General features: G+C 40.1%; 1 protein-coding gene across 1 annotated transcript; it reads right to left on the bottom strand.

The window, feature by feature from the left end:
- Positions 1-657: 657 nt before the first annotated feature.
- unc119a (unc-119 homolog a (C. elegans)) lies at positions 658-20618 on the bottom strand. Its single transcript, XM_012877339.3, has 5 exons — positions 20150-20618; positions 3625-3738; positions 3441-3531; positions 1348-1520; positions 658-1233 (listed from the first exon to the last, which is right to left on the bottom strand). The coding sequence occupies exons 1-5, from the start codon at positions 20271-20273 to the stop codon at positions 1121-1123; spliced, it is 615 nt and encodes a 204-aa protein (XP_012732793.2). The 5' UTR covers positions 20274-20618; the 3' UTR covers positions 658-1120.
- Between the last annotated feature and the right edge of the window lie 738 nt (positions 20619-21356).

Here is a 21356-nt window from a genome sequence, read left to right as displayed (position 1 = left end):
GATAAAAGCATTTCCATGTATTAGAATGGCCTAGTCAAAGTTTAGAACTAGATCCAATTGAATAAATCCTCTTTTTCTGCAAAAATAAATAAATAAAAATCAGCCCCTTGATGTGCAAAGTGGGTAGAGACACATTCAAAAAAGACTTAGCTGTGATTGCTATAATATGTGGTTCAACTACGTTTTCATTCAGGGTGGTCTAAACATTAATGCATGCCACACATTTAAAAAAATGTGTTTGTTGAAAAATGTTGCAAACCCTAAAACCATTGACCACTTTGTGTTGTTCCCGTCACACGGGTTACAAATAAAATGCACCACAGCCCGTGGTTGTAATGCGGCAAAAATAAGAAATGTAAAAGGTGTGAATACTTTTGACATGTAATCCGTAAAGAGAAAAGGTTTTTGTCTTCAGGTCCATTCAAATGTTACAAGAAGGAGCTCATTGCGGTTTAAATGGGTGATGAAAACTTCTGTTAAGCTCAGGCTGAATTGTTTTAGACTCTTGACAGAGCGGCACGGCTGTCTCCCTGTGGACGGCGTCGTTCCGAACTGCACACATATGAAAGTGGAAGTACCTTAAAAAAAGGAAGGATTTAAAGACATTTTAAATAAAAAAACCTGCAATATTTCTCTCCAATCCCTGTAAGGTTTCCGTTTTGTGTGGTCATTTCCCTCTCACTCTCTCTCCATTTAAGGTACTATTGCTGTTGCTGAATCTTCCATTACATTTGTAAAATGCCATTAAGGTACGGTCAAAAAAAAAAAAAAAGAAAGAAAAAGAAACAATGTTGTTTCTCGGGCTTGCATAGCTGATTCCTGCCAACCAACAAGGTGAATATGATGAAGCTGAGCCCACATATGCAGACTGAAACCAGCAGCATGTAGACATGGACGTGTGTGCTGCCCACACACTTCCCTGATGCAAACTATCAGACCTCACCGCTCCGGAGGAGGAGGGACCTGATCGTCCAGGCAGCTAAGTGCCTGAGTGGAAATGTGTTGGCGCTAACGGGGTGTGACAACTGGGCATCTAAAACAAGTAAATTTGTCCATCAGTTCATTTGTTTCTGGTCCTGAAAATGTCTTGAATTGAATCGGAGGAGCGCGGGAGGCCTTCCTACGGCCCCCCGCAGTACGAATAATCTGCTTTGTTGTGCATCACCAGCTTGTTGTCCACAAAGTAGAAGCTGTCGGATTGCGTCTCGTAAGGGTGCTGGATCATCTCACGCACTGAAAGAGAGAGGAAAAACACACTATTATCAGAATTTTGTTAGGTTTGAACCCTTTCGCTCTGTTTGGGGCGCGTTGCCTCTTTTGGGGGCCCGTCTGCGGAAAAACACTCACTGATGTCCTCGGACAGCGTGGGGAACTCGTAAATGTGCTCGCAGGTGTTCTTGCTGCTGGGCATGCAGAAGCCGAACTCAAAGTCGAAGCTCTTCAGCAGCTTGTCGCGGAAGTAGTGTTTCTCGATCATGCGGAAGTTGTTGATGGGGGCGTCTCCCACTGTGAACTCCACTCTGTGGCGACACGAGGACAAAATAAGAGTGTTCTGACCAGTAGATATCACATTGGTGGTTTTAAAAACCCTAATCCATCACTACTAAATGTAAAAAAGGGTGACCAATTATGCTTCATTTTGAACATTTAGGATAGGTCTTTGGGTTTATCCAGAACACGTTCGTTACATTTTATTGCTCACTGAAATAATGAGATTTCACCTCCCCAGTTTCACCTATTTTGAATTCCATTCAGAATGAGCTGTTTTTAAGGGCTCTCTTAATTTTATGCAAATAAGCTGTAGCTGGCCAGGCCCCACAACTTAATGTTTACACTCACACTTTATACACGTGAAAATGGCTGCAAACAGATGCACAATGGTACAACAGAACATCTTTGACCCTGAGTCAGACCCAGAAGCTGAAAAAGTGGAGCCTCCTGTACAACCAGCAAAGATGTAGCAAAGATTTCTAAACGGGAAATATGCAGCCTATTCCTACCGGGCTACCTTAGAGGTCCAGAGTTATGTTAAAAGCCGTGATTCTGGAGTGTTAAACTATCCTGTTCTATCTTGTCAGCTGCCTAGGAACATCTGTCTGAGAGCGTTATGTTTTTAGAAAGTGTAGGTTTGTGTAAGATACTTTTAGGAGGCATTTTGGTTGTTTTAGGCTGAAAGAATCTGAGAATCAGTGCAAATTAGCATCATGCTAATCGCTAGTTGTTTTTGTCTTTTTAGCTGTAGTTAAGTGTAAGGGAATTATCTGGTCATTTTTAAGCAAGTATTAATGCTGATGTTACATTGTGTATGCGATTTATACCAATAATAATTATAACTTCAATGTATGATGATGTGATAGTTGTATGTTACAGTTTTACTGTGCTTGGGTTGCTAGGTGAGGGGCAGTGCCCACTTATAGTGACGTCATAATCAGGAGGTTTTTAAACGGCTAATTTTCCACACACCAACAAAACATGTACTTATTGCCAAAAAACAACTAAATGTTTTTTTTGTTTTGTTTTTGATTTGCACTTGGACTGTTTTAGAAGCAGTAGCGACCCAAATAGAGGTACAAAAACTTGCAATAGGAGAATTTTTCATAATAGGCCACCTTTAGGCTTCAAAGATTTTAAAGAAGCAGCCCGGCGGTGTTGGCGACAGTCATTAGCCTTTAGCTTCACATCCTTAGCAGCCCCTAAATAAAATTGTTTGCTACAATAATTATCATCCAGATGGATGCAATGGGATAATATTAACTCTAAAAATATACATTTGCCTTTTTTCAAGCAATGGCTTTGTGTTACTTTTCTAACATTCTATGGCAGCTAATGGTGCTTCAAAGATTATTCCAGCTTGAATGTAAAAACATTTCAGTTAGCATATTAATCACTTAATTGTTTTCAAGTGTTGTGTTTCCATTTTACTGTTGACCACAACAGGAAGGTCTATAGCCCCCTACTTTTTGCTCTGATGCTGTGGTGTGGGCCTCAATAATAGCAACAGTGATAAAAAGTGATAACAGCAGATTAATAACAGACCATGTATTATGATTTTGACCCAAACTGATAGACACCACAATCATTTTTCTGATAACGCAAAAAAAGTAACTACTATTACCTGCACAACAAGAACTAATTTCCAATGTAATCTAAATGATTTTATATTTGATTTAACCTACTTCATTGTATTCAAAAGCTCAATCAGTCACAGAGCGAGGCTGAAATGATGAACACCTTTAATGAGCTCTGACTCCAGTCATCTGAGCTGTTCTCACCGATCATCATCAGCCTGTTGTCCCACAATGAACCCTGCATGCCTCCAACATTTACCCTTCTGTCACAATAGCAGCAGCAGTGACCACTGCATACTATTGCTTCAATTCACTCTTCTTTCATATAAAGCCTTTTTTTAATCAATCACACAATCTATTTTTTTGACTTACGTGGCTCCGACCTGTCGCAGTTGAAGGAAAGCTGGGGTGAACTGGTATCTGACAAATCGGCCGGCGTTGGGGTCACATTGCTTTAAACCTCCTGCACAAGAAATATAAAAAAAATGAAAAAAAAAAAGAAGTCGGTTTCCTCACAGTAAAGACAGCCGTCTAGTTTCTGAGGCTGGGATCTGACCTGGTGTCGGAGGTTTGGTGATCTCAAACAGGACCGTCCCCGTTTCCATGTCACGGATTTTAAACCGCGTGAAGTCGATCATGTGGACATTTTCCTCAGGAGAGCAAAGGTAATCTAGAAAAAAAAATAGATTTTTACACACACAGACAGAAGCAACCAAATTTGAAATATAGGGAATTAAAGGAACTCATGAACAGACTTTCATATCTTCTATTAAAGAAAAGTCTTGTTTGAAATAATTGAAACCGTTCAGATACTAATCCATACCTTTGACTCTGTTTAGGTGGTCACATAGAAACATCAGTGTTGAATGATAAGCATTTTAGAGTTTAGTTGGTCCTTTTAGGTTACCTTTCTCTGTTTAAAGAGATGGCACTTCCAAAAGTGACCATCACTATCTACCAATTTAGCAGAGAAACTGTGGTCACATCATTCACATCACCATTAGGTCACAATGCACCTTTACACAAACCAACCAACTCATCAGTTATATTCTGATGTAAAACCAAACTTCATTCTCTTCTTTTTGTCGTTCTTCACCGGATGCCGTTCCTGATGCAACCCAGGTTTGAATCCTGTTTTTTTTTCTCATAAGGGGGTAAAAATGTTGCCAAGTCTAAGTGCAAGTTGTAACTCCTGAATAAGGGAACAGCTAAAAGTACACAGTTCGTCAAAATAGCTCAAGCTCCATCAGATCAGACGGAAAGTATTTGTGAACTGAAATGATTGGATCTGGACTTTGACTAGGCCATTCTAACAAAGTAATATGTTTTTTTTTTCTACATAAAGGTTTTGTGGTGCTACTTGCCTCTATTCAGTTTTTAGGCATTAAACTGGCAAAGAAGGAGGAAGGAAGAGATGCAAGAAAGGTCTCATAGGTTAGTATTTGAACCCCATAATGCTGTATAAAGGAACAATATCTACTCCTGCACCACGCACCACTGTGTGTTTAGAGTTGTTGTCCTGCTGGAAGATGAGCTTCTACCCAAGTCTTGTTTTATTTTTCCAGAATTCTTTTCTTCATAGTAGGTACTCCTGGTCTGACGTTCTGTTAACTGTGACATCATCCAGGGAAGACAGATCATCCTCTATTACCACATAACATAGAAAGGATTCCTGGATCAATGTGTGCTTCTGTGGTTTTTGTGTCTCTGCTCTGTCTTCTCTAACCCCAGTCGGTCGAGGCAGATGGCCGTTCACACTGAGCCTGGTTCTGGTTCTGCTGGAAGTTTTTCCTTTCTGTTAATGGGGAGTTTTTCTTCCCACTGTTGCTTCATGCTTGCTCAGTATGAGGGATTGCTGCAAAGCCATGGACAATGCAGACGACTCTCCCTGTGGCTCTACGCTTCTCCAGGAGTGAATGCTGCTTGTCGGGACTTTGATGCAATCAACTGGGTTTCCTTAGATAGGAAACTTTTTGACCAATCTGTCTGATTTGACTGAATTTTACTTTGGAAAGTGCCTTGAGATGACATGTGTTGTGTATATATATATAAATACAATTTTATTATCTGAACAGCTTTTGTAAGTTTCAACTAGGATTTTGAGGACTTAGCTTTGGTTATGAGCTCCAAGCTTTCAAGACTGTAAAGTCTCCTTCCCATCACCCTAATCTTTATCTCCCCTCCCACCCTTGCAACACTTGCTTCTTCACATAAAATCCAAATGAACTAAATTAAGGTTTTTGGTTCTAATATGACAACACTTCAAAGAAGGGAGAAAACTTTGGCAAGGCACCATGAACTACTGGACGAAACACCCAAACACATGCATTTTTTTATTTACCATCCTTTTGGGTACAAAGCTGCTTCACAGTACAACCTTTCCTCACACTTTCTGGTTTATTTCAAAAATTTCTCTTAGGTGCTGTTGATGGTTAAATTTGGCCATTTTGGCTCTGCGTACGAGTGTGTGTGGTTCTGAGTGGAGTCATGTGTGAGACGCTCCGTACCCAACGGGGCAGGATTAGACCTAAGAGGCTTATTGTCTTTTATCATCACATGGGCCGACTAGTTGCAAAGCAGACACACACACACACACACACACACACACACACACACACACACACACACACACACACACACACACACACACACACACACACACACTCACAGAGTTGCTAACTTTAGATGTCGAAGCTGCAGACCAGTTTGTAGGTTTGTTCCAGCACGTTTTTTATTTATTTTTTTATTTATTGCAAACGTGAAAACAGCCGCGCTTCTGTCCGGACAATCACACACAGTACGCAAACCTGTTCTCCAGCATCCTCTTCTATTTCTGAGGGTTAAGGAGCAGATGGGCAGCTCAGGCTTTAGCCACCTGCTCAGAGATATTTATAAACCTTTTCATAAAGTACAGTACCCAACAGCCAACACCTTGTCTGAAAATATCCTTCTTGCAAGACAGGACTATTTAGAGCCCGCAGTTTGATGTAATGGGCAGCACGGCAGTGAAAAATATCAGAGCTGACAGGATGCACTTAGCATGAGTCCGAGGGGATTCACTGACTGAAGCCAAAAATGTGAAGGTTTCTTTAGCTTATAAATCCATCCAGATAAATCTTACGATTGTGAAACTTTTAACTTAATTTAGGAGCAGTAATATACATCTATCATCAGGTCTGAGGAATCTCTGAACATTATTAACAACCGTTATGCCTCCTTCTTTTGTGCTTACTGGTTGCAGCTGTCGCACACATGAATTATTTGCTCGGCTTTTCTTTGCCTCCTAAACTGCTTTGCTGAGAAAAGTTATCCTCTCTCAAACATGGCATTTAATCTAAAACATTTACTCACTCTCACAAAATTGTTAAAATAAACCTGTTTAAAATACAGAATTATCCCAAAAGCATTTGTTCCTACAATCTGGATCAGAACCGCTCGTGTATAACATGAAACTCTAACTATGGGGTCCTAAACTGATCTCAAGGAATATTATTCAATTTAAAACTAATGGGTAAGGGCATGTTTCATTATAATCGTTACCAAACATGATAAAGATTGAACATTGGTTACTGAGTTTGTTTACTGTCATAATACCAATGTTAAATTTTTCCCTCACATATTTCTTTTTTAACACTTTTAATAGATGCAGTTTCATCATGGTGACTGTGAATCAAGATCATTAAAGCATTGTCTTCGGCCTGGCTAATACTGAACTTTAACAAACACGTTCACTTCAACCAATACTAATTAAAATGCATCATTCAAATCATGTATACATACATACATACATGCATACATACATACATACATACATACATACATACATACATACATACATACAAGTGCAGCCCTGGCCATTTTATGCTGTTGCTTGAGGACCTATTTTTAGATACAGAACACATAAGCACTGCATTCAAACTCAACCCTTTATTCAGCCAACTTGTCACCAAAACTGCCAGTTTTTTAAAAAAAACAAAAAAAGAACACGTGCTCGCTGAACTCTTTGAAGGGGGCGGAGCTTAGTGACGACGCATTCCTGGGTCTGCTTTGTGATTGGTTGGGAGGATGTAATGACTGTAATATTAATCTACATGATAGGCTAGAATGCAAAAGGAAGGAAAACTGTTCTTCTATTGAACTTTTTATTGACCCTTTTTTTTCAATATACGTCTATCAATCGATATATTGCTATTGAATTGTCATCCAGCCCTAGGTTGTAAGAGTAACAGGTCCAGTAGGGGACCCTAGATATCCCCTGCACCGATGACACCCTCCAGTGGATCCCAAGGTGTTCCCAGGCCAGATGGGATATACAGTCATGTCACCATTTTATGAGTCTACCACTGGGATGTTCCTGAAAAACCTTCAAAGGGAGGACACCCAGAAGGCCTCCTAATCAAACAACAGAACCACCTCAACCTGACCATCCTAGGAAGGAGCCTGATAAGCTGCTTGTGTCAGGAATCTCGTCTTCTGGTCATAATCTGTAATGCTTACACGGATTGAACCTGTTATTGAAAAAGGTGAATAATGACAGATGAGCTAGGCAGACAGGAAAGGGCTGGGACCAGAGGACGCAGAAACGCTCAGATGATGGCAGACGAATTCATCTATCCATCACCCAGGCTAACCTACTTGTGAGCAAGGCACAAAGATGCTTCAACTTTTCCGCTCGGGGTTCAGACGGACCCCTAACCCGGTGGAAGCAGTCCACCTTTTCCCAAACTACTGACCCCATCAGCAGCCTTGCAAAGGTAAAGAACTGGTCCACTATTTCAGGACCTGGATAAAAACCACATTGCTCCTCCTGTGTCTGAAGTTTGACAACTGGTCAGAGCAACAATTTCAGCACCCCAGAGTAACCTTTCCCAGGGTGGGAAAAAGACATGAAAAGATGTTAAATCAGAATAGGACTTCCTGAGTAACAATACATGGCTTTTTAAATGCCTTAATGTGAAGCCATTGTCAAAGAAGAAAGAAAGAGATGAAAACAGGAGTAAAGTTACGGTTTATAGTAAGAAATAAAGACATGTTTATTGTTCTGACCACTATGTTACCTCATGAGAGCCACATAACTTTAGCTTTTTTTTTTTACTGAACTTTGTTCCTTTGTTTTCAAATACTGCACAAATTATTTCAATGTGACTGTTAAATATTGAGTGTTTATTATATTTTGTTTTTGTATTTGTTTCTACAAATTAAGTTTATGTATCTTAAAAGATATTACATTTTGTTTGTTCCATTTTTAATGAGTAACGACTGATCAAGAATGGATGGATGTAGGATGTTGAAACCACTGTTTAAGTTTAAGCGACTCTTTAAAATTAAGCTACTTTGATGTTGACCCTGATGCTGTAATGAACGGAACGGTTGGACCCAGAATTCGGACCAGACAAGCCGGAAGTAAGTTTTAAGAAGGTTTAATGATCGGAACCGGGATGACAGCCAGGCAGTAAACTGAGCAGGACAAGACAGAGTTTGTGGTCGATAACAGTTCCAAGACACAAACCGGGTAATCAGGATAGCTGGACAGTCCAGAGCAGAATCCGTGTTCAAAGTCGAGACACAGATCCAGGTTCAATTCAAAAGCAGGCTTAGAGGCTAGTTTAGGTCAGGCAGGCTCGGTGGTCAGGTAGCAGGTCCAGTTTAGTACACAACAGGCAAGGTAAACAGGCAGGGATTAGGCAAGCTCAGATAGTCCAGGTACAGACCAGGTCCGGCAACACAGGAAAGCAGTCAAAATCGGGCAGGAAAAACAGGTAAACAGGGTTTAGGCTGGCTCAGATGTCTAGAGGCAAATCGGGTCGGTATCTACAGGCAACCAGAATAAAGATGCTGGATATGATTCACCAATTGGCTCGTATGATCTGGCACTGAGCAGAGGTTTGAGGCAGATATAAATAGAGCAGTGGACAGGTGAACCGGAGTGAAAACTTATTACAGGTGACAGGTGAGACTGATTAATGGCTGATGACTGAGGTATGAAGTGAGCTGGCTGACGCTGGCAGGTGAACAGATAAAATAAGAAGTGCAAAACAGAACCAAAACAAAACCCAAACTATGACAGAAAACCAAACTAAGAAAGAACCCAAAAGAGAATCTAAACTAAGACAGAACTCAAACTATGACAGATGCTGTTTAGGATTTTCAGAAGAAGGTTGTAACTTATCTGCCTCCCACAGTGACTATTTGCACACTTTTTTAACTTCTCCAGGAATGTTTACATTCCACATTCATGCAACTGCACAGTATTTCACATTATCCTGTAAACTGACGGCTACCTATCTTTTGACATGAACTTGAACATTTCAGTTTTTGCTAATGACCATTTGCAAACTTTTTAGCTTCTCAGGGAGTATCCACTGATACATCCATGCTATTGCACAGTAATTTACATCGCTCTGTAAAGTGACTGATATCTGTCTTTTTTGACTTGAACATTTAAATCTTATCCGATGCTAAGGATTATTTTCACACTGTAGCTTCTCAGGAAGGGTGGTCGGTCCATTCAGCTTGAACATTATGTCTTGACTTGTGTTTGTGCGTTATGTGAATTCTGAGGCCAAAATTTCATTATGATGACATAATGACAATAAAGACTCTTGATTCTTGGTATAAACATCGGAGGCATTGGTGTTCTGCCCCAACTATAACACTTGTCCTTGGCATGGACTGCTTTCTGTTACACAGAGGTTATAAATCGGTACCACTCCTGAATTTTAAACTCGATAAGATGGAAAAAGAAAGTGTTAGTACTCCCCTTCACCCACCCCTTGCTCCACTCTGTCCATTAACTACGCGAAATGCTTACAACAAAGACAAATTGGCACCTTGGGAAAATATTTCCAGCTGCAAAACACACAGACTGTCATGGTGTGAACTATGGAACGCATGTTGAGGTAATGGTGTTTATTTGAGCAGATGACCTAGCTAATTACCCATCTATTATCAGCTTGTTGTCCTTGCATTCACACATGGGGCTGTTACTGCCATCGCTGTGTATTGCGAAATATACTCTTTATTTCCTTTCCAAGGATCTGTATTACACCTACGTGTAAAGAATGGCAATGCTTTAAGATGAGATAAAAAAAAAACATTGCTTCATGCTTTAGCCAAGTAACTCCCCTGCACATTTTGTTGCTTAAATCTGGTAAGATTTTGTTGCCTATAATTAAAATGACTAGAAATGTTGAAACTAAAATTAGTTTCATCAAAGGATTATGACCAAAACTAAATAGATCATGCTGTCAAAATGAACAGTGTTCTTTACTCAGGCACATCCTCCCTACTGAAAAGGGATCTCGTTGCAACTTTAAGTGGATGGAAAAACATGCAATTGTTCTGCTTCCAACTAACCAGTAGCCAGTCTGGGGCGATCAAGCTAAAAATCGTCTCAGTCAAGTCAGCAGCCAATTTCTTCGTGCTTTTCCACAGAAAGGGGGTAGGATGTGATGAAAATCCAAAGAATACCCATGAGTGATCTTAAGAAAGCCTCAAGAACTGTTGATCAAAACCACTTTAGATGTTAATAAGTAAGAAGAAAAATAAAGAAATCAGGGATACCTTCCAACCTTTTCACGATAAGGTACACCTTAGATCTTGAGCAACTGTCCAGAGGCTTCTGAACTATTTAAACATTTTCTTTGCTGTTACTTGGAGTTTTTTCTTACCTTTTACTTTTCATCCAAATTAAATAATTAATCTTCCCATCCATTCTAGTTTTTCCTGACCAAATCAACCAAAAAGAAACTACATTATTCTTATTTAAACTGAATTCAAGCAGAGGTCCTGTTACGCAACTACCATGCCTTGGATAAAGGGTTAATTATTTCGGATTAGAAGTGGCGGTGAGCAGATTTTCCCTATGTTTGGCGAGAGCCAGACTGGCTATTTTCAGTCTTTATGCAAGATTAAATGAAACAGCTTTTGTGTCTCGTGGGAGGACAAGAGACACGGGGCAAATCCTCTGTGTCTGTTTAAATAAATTCTGTTTTCGACTGGGTTAGAAAGGGTGGAAACAACAGGCATGCACATACTTTCTCATAAGTCACTGTCCTTACAGCGGACAGAGATAATGTAGGGGAATATTTCCTGCAACAACCACAAAATGACAAAAATGTCATGTCACACAAATTATTTACCATCTTTCACCTCTCTGTTCAACAAGAGCCTGCAGCTCTAAATCGCTGCAGAGAAGCCAAGGTGATGTGTCAGCTGCATGCAAATCCTAGCTTTGGTGTTTTGATTTTAGCACATTGAATCCCTGGGGGGGAAGCTAAATTAAAGCCACGGAAACGTGGCTTTGATTCCTAGCGCTGGTGATCTGCCATGGTTACACCGCAGTGCTACCATTAGTTTTCAGATACAGTGCCTGGAGGAAGTATTTGTGCCCATTGTGAACTTTTTGCCACATTAGAACCACAAACCTCAGCGTGTGTTCTTGGGGTTTTGTATTACATGATTGGCAGGTGGAAGAAAAATAAGAGATGTTTGAAAAAAAAAAAATCAATCAATCAATCAATCAATCAATCAATCTATCTATCTATCTATCTATCTATCTATCTATCTATCTATCTATCTATCTATCTATCTATCTATCTATCTATCTATCTATCTATCTATCTATCTATCTATCTATCTATACACAGTGTATATCTATACTGTATACATATACTATATATATATATATATATATATATATATATATATATATACTGTATATATATGTATTTTTTTATATTTTGAATAAAAATCTGGAAAGTGCGGTGTGCATTTTTATCCAGCCCTTCTGAGTAAATATGGATTCATCACCATTTGCTGTAACTGCACGTCTTTTGCAGCGTGTCTCCACCAGCAAACCTTTGCTCCTTCTTGTTCGTTCAGATTTTCATCTGGACTTTGACTGGGCCATTCTAGCTCATGAATTAAATAATGACTGAATATAGAATTTCAGACAATGCAGTGCAATTCAAAATTTAATACATAAAAACATTTTGTATGAATAATGATATATATAATTATATTATATGTATAATTTAGTGATTAAGTCTGCAAAGGGATATGAAGAAGTGAAACTTATCTAATCATACCTCTTCTCTTTCCTATAGTCGCAAACAATCTCCCTGATTCCTACTTTCCTTTTGAGTCTCTCTACTCAAAGTCAATTAATTAAGCAAATAAATTAATACACAGTACATATAAACCTACGCATTCACATGCGCCTACGCACATCTACATTCAGCCACTTATTACCTACAGCCCATAGCCCACACCACCACAACCGCTGCAAAACTGTGTGATGAATCATGAATCTGCTTTAATCAGAACCATTCAATTGTAGCCCTGGCTGTATGTTTGGAGTAGCTGTCCAGCTGAGAGGAGAACCGACCACCAGTCTCAAGCCTCTAACAGCCTTTCTCCATCCTCTGGTATTTAGCTCCATCGCCTTCTCTGTCCTAGCTGAATAACGCCCACACACACTACAAAAACGGATCTAAAAATACATAAAATATTCTTAAAATTTGTGTTTTTGTCCTAGATTTGAGCAGGTAAATAAGATTATCTGCCAAGGAGTATTTTGAAAATAAGATAATTAGACATCCTGCACTTGAAATAAGATGATGGAGATGAGTTGTTCCTGTTTTAAGTGCAACAGTCTTATTCCATTGGCAGGTCATCTTATTTACCTGCTCAAATCAAGGACAGATACACTCATTTTAAGAAAATATTACTTATTTTTAGTTCCATTTTTGCAGTGCCCCCACAGCATGATGCAGCCGCCGCCATGGTCGACTGTGAGGCTAGTATACTCTGAGTGACATTTTTCCGATTCTCATTTGTAAAATGATGAAAACCATGCATCATTTTGTGTCGCTCTGTCTCATAACCTCTCAAAGTCAGTTTAAGATTGCGATTGTAACGTAAAAAAATATGTAAACGGTGCCAAAGGTCCATATTTATGTTGCCCTGTAATTAGCTCAATCCATCTTCGCCCTAATTCTGCTGCCAACATCGTGGTTGACAGTCGGGATGTTGGGTTCTGGGTTATGTGTTGTGTTTTCTTTAGACTTTTTGTGGTCCAATAACAACAATGGCAAGTTTAAAATAAAGTGTCGGCACAATGCTTTGGATAGAAAGTATAAATCAGTACAATCTTCCATAGCTGCAGTTGCTCATATCGAAGTAAACTTAGCAGCACTTCTTGAGTCATGCTGCGCTGTGAAACAGAGCCTGTCTGACACCAAAGTGGCGGTCTCGCAGAGCAGGCGAGCTGCCACTTATAGCTCCTTAATCCCTCAGATAAGCCCGGAGTAACAGACTTTCAGCCTCAGGGATTGACTTCACATGCCTTATTCTTTCCATCTGACTTTGAGGCGTCTGATTGATGCCGAGACCTTATGTCGAAGTCACCTCAGAACACGAGGAAGGACAATGCAAACGTGCGCCGGCTCGTCTCCTTGTTTAAAATAACCCTCGGCCGAGGGGCATCTGGTGGGAAGAGGCTGTCGGTGAGATGATGTGCGGTGCACCTGTGAATGGCAGGCCGATTCATGTCTCTCAGCTAAAAAGCACCTGTGGGCAAACTTGCAAAATGGCGAGGTTCACGGAGGGGTTGCACTCTGAGCACCTGAATGCAGATGAGACTCTTTCCTCTTATCTTTCTCAAAATGAAATTACAAAGGAGAGAGAAAAATGCTACTTTTCCTGCAAGACGGAGAATGGCAGCAAAATCGCAAGAACAGAGAAAAATAAATGTTGCTGTGTTTACCTGTAAACTAGAATAGCACATTGTTAGAGCTGGTTTTCCTTCACTACTGAGAGTTTCTTACCCAGAGCCCATTATTTCATCCCTAAACACAGTATCTTGCAAAAGCATTCACACCCCTTTAACTTTTTTGTATTTGTTATAATCACACATTAAAGAATTATGGTGACGCATAAAGTGTGGTGTTTCTGGCCTCATGATGTTTGTCAGAGAACGTTAGTCTCTTCAAAAAGACCAAGGAACACAGCAAGTCGGTCAGGGATGAAGGTGGGGTGAAGTTGAATCAAGGGTTGCTTTATAAGGTTGAAAAATAGGAGTTAAATAAAGAATAATCTGTGAACGCAACCTGATGCCAAAGACTTTAGAGTGGCATAAATGTCTGACAACTCTGACAACCTTAAACATGCAGTTGGAGTTTGGGTCAAAGCACCTTCATCTGTTAGGAATGATCAGACCTGACTCCTGTAAAAAATCAGGATCAGGAGTTAAACGTGGCCGTTCTCACATGTTCTCCAAGAATATGACAGAGCAGGAGCTGTTATGCAAAGAAGGATATGTGAAAAGATTTGCGGCACACTGTGCGCCACACTTTTGAGTCCTTTATTTGTACAACAAAACAAGCGTAAAAAAACAGTCCTGGGTTTAAATCCCAGTCTCGGGGTCTTTCTGCATCCAGTCTCTCTCTGGTTACCTGCCTTTTTTTTCACAACTGAAAAACATGACTGATTGGTTAATTGATTATTCCAAAGTTGCCCTGATGTATGGGTGTGTTCATGGTTGATTTGAACACACTCTATTTGCCCTTGCAACTTCTTCAAACTAGTTTGGGTTTGTAATGTGACAAAATGTGAACGGGTTTAAATTTAATTTTAGAAGGCAGTGCATAAACAAGTGATTTAGCAAACCCTTCAAGTATTACTGGGAGGAACTCGGTACTTCAGCTAACTGGGTACTGGGTTTTTCTAAGTGGCACCTCTTATAAAACTTTGCGTTTTGTATTTTTACAAAACATAAACTGCTTTGTGCAAATTTGTGTTCATAGCTTGTTATGATGGTTCAAAGTCAACAATAAACAGGCTTGAATCTGAGGCAACCGGACTTTAGCTCAGTCTCTCTGAAAACCTTTCGACACCTATCCAGGAGTCTTTGCTCACTTGAGCAACCTGTAGCTGCAGCACTGCTGTTTTTAAGGACATGGAGGCCCATCCTCCTGGGGTGGTTAACCTGCCTTTACACGGCCACGATACCCTCATCTAAGCTTTCCGCTACAGTTTAATCTTACAGCAAGAAAAGTTGCGAATATGAAGAAATAGGTAATAAATAGAAATAGATTTAGTGACACTAACTGACCTAAAATTGGGAAAGCTTATTCTGATTTAATGTCAAATTGTGTGACAAAATGATACGTGTCTTTTTATACAGTGCATCTGGCTACAGCTGAGTTCATGTGTCAGAGTAACACATGCCCTGGCCCATGTGGTTCCGAATTAGTTACGATATTTTCTTTACTGGGAAGGAATATCTTCATTGTATGTCATACTTTTTTGATTATTCTTGGATTCTGTGATTATTTTGAACAGTTTGAGGAACCCCTCTGCTTGAGCTAGAAAACCTGCCAGTGATCCTTTGTGTCAAAAATACCAGCAGTAAAACCAAGCATCTAATCTGATTGACCTGAAATCACCCTGACATTAATCCATCGTTACTCCCCTCGTTTTTGCACTGTGAACACATCATTCCTCAGTTTTTTTTGCAATACATTTTCACATAGCTACTATAAAAAGGTTTTGAAAAACGCTTAAGATTAAAAAAAAAGTTTAATAGAGGAAGCTTTCATTCCCAGTCTTAAAATCAAAGGTCTTTCTTATTGCATAGCATAATACGGTAAAAAAAAAAAAAAAAAAAAAAAAAAAAAAACACAAAGCTGGCATCAGCAAATGATCAAATAAAATATAAATGATTGATGCTAAATTTAGGCGTCCAAACAAAGCACTTGTCAGCTATTTTAGGAGTGTTTTCCAATCAGTCAGTTTCTCCACACTGTGGTGATGTTTGAATTGGTGGGTGAACCCTTTGAAAGTGGCTGAAAAGTTCTGATGCCGACCAAAAATATACAATGAGCTCATGGAGAACCTTGTAACCCTCGACCATTCGATTCAAACAATGTAAAGCAGCAACTCTTCCTGGTTAGTCTGGGAACAGATCAGGCAGCTTTCTGAATGGCCCCACCTTTATATTTTACACGCTTTCTCTTCAGTTTCTGCGGGTTTTACAAGGACAGGGCAAGGTATGTCCCCGAGTACCTCCATTACTTTCAGCAACACACTGGTGCCAATTTTTAAGGATCTTACTCAAAAACACAAATTTCCACTGTTGATATAATTAAAGAACCAGTCAGTAATCCTGATCCAAATCCATCCATGCAACCATCCATCCATCCATCCATCCATCCATCCATCCATCCATCCATCCATCCATCCATCCATCCATCCATCCATCCATCCATCCATCCATCCATCCATCCATCCATCCATCCATCCATCCATCCATGCATCCATCCATCCATCCATCCATCCATGCATCCATCCATCCATCCATCCATCCATCCATCCATCCATCCATCATTCTCACTTTAATTCAAGAGAACAGCTGAAACATCTCAATCAAGTGAGCCACGGGTCTACTATCGAGATTCTTAAGGAACATATTTATCAAAAATCCTGACCCTATCATCCAAAGATTTAAAATTATATACTGTAATTTATATACTGTATATATAATGTAATTTATATACTCTAATTATACTGTAATTTAATTTTTACAGCAATTTACAAGCTGTATGCATAACGGAAATTTCGTTATGTACGCACTCTGTGCATACAAAATGACAAATAAAGTTGTCTAACTCTAAGTCTAAGTAAAAGGTTGCCAGTGAAATCCAGACTTGTGCAACCAGGCAACTTATTCCCAAGCTGTTATTGTCCTACTGTGTTGAAGCTGAGTCAACTCAAGCCTCAGTTTCCTGTTCTTGGCTGATGAAGGTGGCCCATGGTTTGTTATTCTGCCATCGTAGCTCCTTTGCTACAAGGTTCAACGTTTTGTTCATTCAAAGATGGTTCCCCATACCTTAGTTGTAATGAGTGGTTATTTGAGCTCTTGTCTCCTTTCAAGTCAAGGCATCCAAACAAGTTCAAGACCAAACTTCTAGAATAATGTTCTTTTAAACAGATGAGACCAAGAATTTATTAATTAGGCACCAGAACAGAGGACGCGCTTGGCATGAACCAAATACCTTGTTCCAGAAAAAGACTCGTATACTGACTGGTAAGCATGGAGATGGAAGTGTCATGGTTTGGGCATAAAGCTGAAGCAGAACTGTGGCGGTAGATTGAGGTACAAAGTGAATCAGCATCACTGTGCTGAAAATCCTGAAGTGAACCTGAAGCTACCACTATAAGCTGTTACCCCTTCTTGCACTGAAGCACATTCCTCAGAAGGAGGTGCTAATAGTGATAAGCTATAGACCCAATGGTCTATAGACCCCAGAGAGGTCATGCAGCCCTGTTTTTATCCTCACCGACAACACCTTTCTGATGTCCCAAAGCAATAGTTAGTATTCTGACTGTCTCATTTTAACACCCCCCTGCTATGATGCTGTTTTAATCCTTGTGGAAAACATCTGTTAAACTGATAGAAGAACCTTTGAGGTTTGTCAAAAGAAAACCCTCAATCATGTGCAGCTACACATTAAAAACCTTTAGACGTTTTGGAGGACAAGATAACGGGCACAGCCAGTAAAAAGTCTTGATAAATGGTCCCACAATTAAAGCTACAAAGACAACCTGGTAAAAATCAGTTAAAACATTGAAGATCTGGAAGAAATAAGCGTTGTTTGTTAGAAAGATGTTTTTATTTCATGTTTGTTTTTAACTAAATCTGCTAAAAAAATTATTTAAGGACATCATTAATGATGCACCGTGTAAACATCAAATGTTTGTTGATTGGTATGATAATGATATGATTTGTGATTAAGACCGAAATATTTGTGAAGTTTCCGTGTCTTTCTGCTTTGGGTTTATATCAAACATGGATCCCAGATATTGTGCAGTCTAACCTGCTATTGATAAAAAACTAAACAAAGATTATCTGTAACAAAGTTTATTGGAACATTTTGCTTCTGAGTTTAGTTTGCTGCTCTATTAATAAAACAACTTTGTAGTTTCTTTCTGACTTCCCCACTTCTTCACATTGAAAAATCTTTTAAGTTGCATTAAAGATTTCCCACCAAATGTATTTCTGGCACAAAGAGCTTGAATGCGTGGTACTTAAATAATTACGTAACATTTCCTACCAATCCGAGCAGCTATCCGCACTGCTGCAGGACAAATATCTGTTTTCCTGTCAGGCTGAGGGTTGATGAGGTTTTCTGTCTTTGATTTTCTTTCACCAGAGAACAATAAACACATTTTTCTGGAATACAGAGTCTGGTATTCATGTTGTTGTCGAAACCGGCTGAAAACATTCTTGGATTTTCACACAAAACAAATAAAAAATCAATTTAAGAACACAAGCAAAACCTTTCGGTGATTAAAGTTATATTGAATTCTATGTTTTTCAATTAAATTCATTTGAAAAAATGTCTATCACTAAGCATCAAAATAATTCTAAATCTGTATTTCTTATACCGTATAATTGGTCACTGGAGTTGATAATTACCTGTTCGCATCACCGAGGCGCACAATGTTGTATTGCGGCCATCCTGACATAATCCAGATTACATGTCAGGGGAGAGCAGAGATTACCACACCATCATGAGTGATTTAGGAATTATCATACTGATGCGATGGTGGTGTTTCTTCTCCACTCAGACGTGGCAAAATGTAGAGAGAGGTGACTGTCTCAGGGTTAAACGTTTGCCCTTGTGTGAGTTTGGCTCTGGATCGCGACATCACAGTCACTTCCTAAGAATTCTTATGTGTTGCTAAAATATCCACGCGTCTTCTTTTATGTGTTTTAACTTTTGAAAAATAAACACCAAAACAAAAGCAGCTGATGTGCATTATTGTTCATAATAATATGCTCTTTACACACATTCTCAAGGAAGTGCCATTGTGTAATTTGGCATCAGAGCTTCAATAATGATCATCAGAAAATGGGATTAAACTGTGACCTCATTATTTATGAAACCGATCTGCAATGTTAAACTTTTTAAATTTATGACCAAACTGAGGAAGACTCCAACTTCTTTCGATGTACTTTGCAGACTTTCAGTTCAGATTTCAACAGCAGTTTTGTAATATTTTGCTAAAATGCCCTAAATTAGTCTACCCTCCTTTAATCTTAATTTGCAACTGATGGAAAATCCCAGAGCAGCAAGTCTGTGTTTGGTTTTGTTTTTTTCTGCTCGGTCTTCCTAAACTCCAAGTCAGCTGCAGCAGATGGTGAACCATACTCAGCCTGTTCTAATGCAGGTTTTACTTCTAAAACAGAGTTGTTTCTTTCCACTGTCTCCCCGTACCTGCTGGGGACGAGGGATTGTTGTCAGTGACTCCATGCAATCAGCTGAGGCTCCTTAGGTAATATTTTACCAGTTGGTACTGTAAACCAAACCTGGCATTTATGTTTAAATAATTTTATTCAAACTGAACTTCCTTTGAATCTGTCAGTACGACTGGAATAGTTCGATTGCATATTGTTTCTGATAACATTTCAGAAGAACTGTAAAACTGGGCGACTGGAATGCCGCGTCTTCAGGACACACACGCATCAAACATCTGAGCAAAATAGCTGAACGTCTAACCACCCAGCTGATAAACTCCACTCGCTTCAGCGTCTAAAAGCTCCAGCTCCGTTATAAAATGTTGACATGTTTTCCGTGCTGTAATAAACAGCAGTGGCGGCACACTGCACTTGTTTTTCTGCTCCACCTGGGAGCCGTTTGCAGTATCAGCTATAATTAGTGGATCACATCCCAGGCCACCTGTTACCTCAGAGCAGCAGGTGTCTTTAGGTGAGCTGGAGTTTAGTTTTGCAAGGGAAGTTCCCTAGACAGTAAACCCCAGATCTCACGAACTTGGGGGAAAAAAACAATGCAGCAAGGGTTTAACAAAGCAACGCACGCTTATTAATAGTAGCAGGAACGCTTGCAGTGAACAGGCATTAATGGTCAAGATCCACCTGCGCACTGAGCCTGATTAGGGCCGATTAAAATGCAGTCAGCCTGGTTTAAAGCTGTCGCTGTCCATGGTAGCACCCCTTCCTCAAGAGAGTCGAGTAAGAGACGCAACATCCTAAATTCCTACAGCAGGTTACTCACTCTCTGTGATCTTCTGCAGCCCCAGCACATCCTCGGGGGTGATAATTGTGTTTTTGCGCAGCTCTTCTTCGGTTCTGATCGGGATGCCCATGTCTGATGAGTTGCAGCCCTGCTGCACTTTCATGTCCGGCCGAAGAGGATTGCAGCCGGGGACTGACCGGGGCTCAGCTCGTCTCCTCGCCGCGCAGACAGATTTACCTGCGCCGGAAGCCTTCAGACGCGCGATGTCAAACAAGCTGTGCGCTGCTACCAGAATAACTCGTTCTCCATGCCTCCTCCTCCCCTTCTCGATCCAGTAGGAAATAAAAAATCAGCTCTCCGCTTCCTCCCCGCCTGCCTCCCTCCCGCACGTTAGGCTCATCGGCTCTCTCGCAAGCTATTTAATCCAAATCCCGTTTTAAAGCGAGCACGGTGCGCTGCTGCCCGTCTGTGCTCCTCCTCGTCCCCCAGCACTGCCTGCATGACGGGGGCTTTAATCAGCAGCTGGGAGTCCTCTCTCTCTTTCTCCCTCGCTCTCTTTCTCTCTCTCTGGATGTTTGACTTTGCGTCATGGCTGCACAAAACAAAGGGCTGACATTAAATATCATAATGTCACCAGTTGTTCTAATTTATCCCGTGCAGCTCAACCCAAACCACGCACCTTCTGTGAAGAGTCACAGCCTAACTATTTACAGTGGCGGTTTTTGACAATGTGGCCCATGCCCAGGGCAGCCTGGCGTAAGGGGTCTCCACAAGTCAGTTATCCCCTAACATAAATTTAATCTAAAGCTCTTACAGCCGTGGACATCGTTGTTGGTACCCCTCTGTTAATCAAAGAAAATCCCACAATGGTCACTGAGATGACTTGAAATTCAGAAAGGTAATGATAAATAAAAGTTCACTGAAAATTAACGGAAAATCACATATTCTGTTGAGCCACATATTAAATTGTGGCTCAACAGAATCATACAGATAAAACAAACTAATGAAAGAGGCCTGGACATAAATGATGGTACCCCTAGAAAAGATTTAAACTTATTTGACCATAGGGACATGTTAAACTGAGGTGTGTCCTCTAACTAACATCATGGCTTCATGCTTGTAACCATTCTGTCTATTTAGAGGGTTACAAGTAGCCACTTTGCTGTTTGGTGACATGGTGTGTGCCACACTGAACACGGATCACAGGAAGTGAAGGAGAGAGTTATCTCAGGAGATTAGAAGAAAA

This window comes from Fundulus heteroclitus, chromosome 18, assembly GCF_011125445.2.
Source record: "Fundulus heteroclitus isolate FHET01 chromosome 18, MU-UCD_Fhet_4.1, whole genome shotgun sequence".
Lineage (NCBI taxonomy): Eukaryota > Metazoa > Chordata > Actinopteri > Cyprinodontiformes > Fundulidae > Fundulus > Fundulus heteroclitus.
This window is presented reverse-complemented; position numbering and strand designations above follow the sequence as displayed.